Source organism: Apaloderma vittatum, unplaced genomic scaffold (genome assembly GCF_000703405.1).
Source record: "Apaloderma vittatum isolate BGI_N311 unplaced genomic scaffold, ASM70340v1 scaffold24795, whole genome shotgun sequence".
Classification (NCBI taxonomy): Eukaryota; Metazoa; Chordata; class Aves; order Trogoniformes; family Trogonidae; genus Apaloderma; species Apaloderma vittatum.
The window spans coordinates 1,707-2,772 of NW_009715791.1; the positions used below are offsets into that span (position 1 = coordinate 1,707).

At 50.3% G+C, this 1,066-nt stretch overlaps 1 protein-coding gene across 1 annotated transcript in view; it reads left to right on the forward strand.

The window, feature by feature from the left end:
• The first annotated feature begins 845 nt into the window (after positions 1–845).
• Positions 846–1,066, forward strand: part of CSNK1E (casein kinase 1, epsilon) — a 17,246-nt gene continuing 17,025 nt past the window's right edge. Inside the window, exon 1 of the mRNA XM_009869302.1 lies at positions 846–934. Coding sequence (XP_009867604.1) covers positions 859–934 — 76 coding nt within the window. The 5' untranslated portion in view covers positions 846–858. The remainder of the gene's footprint in view (positions 935–1,066) is intronic.

Sequence of the window (1,066 nt, forward strand, 5' to 3'; positions counted from 1 at the left end):
TGTTGATGGGGCATAGCAGGTCAAAGGGTTAGCTAATCACCTTGGGTAGAGGGATGAGGAAAGGCCTGAGCTGCTAAAAAACAAACAGCTGGCACACCTAGCTTGGCAACAGAGACAGTGAGGCTCAGATAGACCAGAGGAGGCTGTGATCCCATCAGCAGAAGCGTGTGGAGATAAGCAAGAGGTGTTCCTAGTCAGCGCATGCCTCGCAGGGTTCAGTTCCAGGAGATGTCTCCTCCCTGTCCCCTATGTTGGCCCCTGCCTAGGGGTGATGGAGTCACTTGCTCCTGGCAGTCTGTCTGTCTCTCAAAGCCCTTAGGTCCTGTGCTTTGCTGCCACCGAGGTGCTGGTCTAGGGCTGGCTGGGCCAGAGAGCAGTCCTTCTCGTAAGTTTTCTTAACACTTGTCCCTTCTGGTGTCTCTTGAGAGTACCATGGTTCTGGTGCCAGGTCCTGTATCCAAAGAGCAGTAACATCTTTCTTCACGATAGTGTGAAGTAGAGATGACCCACTGAAATCTTCTTAGGATTTCCTGCCCCCTTGCCACATCCCCCCTCCCTCCTCCAGTCTCTGAAAAAAATGGTGAGCAAGAAGTTGAATCCTTCTTCGTTCCCATAATGGGAAACATGCTTGAAAGGGTCACATTCCTGCAGTATTTCTATCTCACGCTGTCCCTGGACATCCAGGAGATCAGGAGAGAGGACAGAGGCCATGTAGAAAATGAAGTATTTCAAGATGAAAAAATGTACCAACACTCTGGGTGAAGTGGGGAGGTCTCTTCTGTAGTCCTGCGTGAATCACTTCCTGTTTCTTCTCTGACGCTGCGCTTTCTGTGCTTCTTTTCTCAGCACGACTGAACCATGGAGCTTCGAGTGGGGAACAAATACCGGCTTGGCAGAAAGATTGGCAGCGGTTCATTTGGAGACATTTACCTAGGTGAGTGTGAGCCTCTGTCCTTCCACCTGCAAGGTTGTTTTTCTCAATTGTGTCATTGTTTTGGGGTTGTTTTTCTTGCCTGTGGATATTTGTGGGCACCGTGTAAGGGTTGGAGGTGGTGGACAGGGGAAG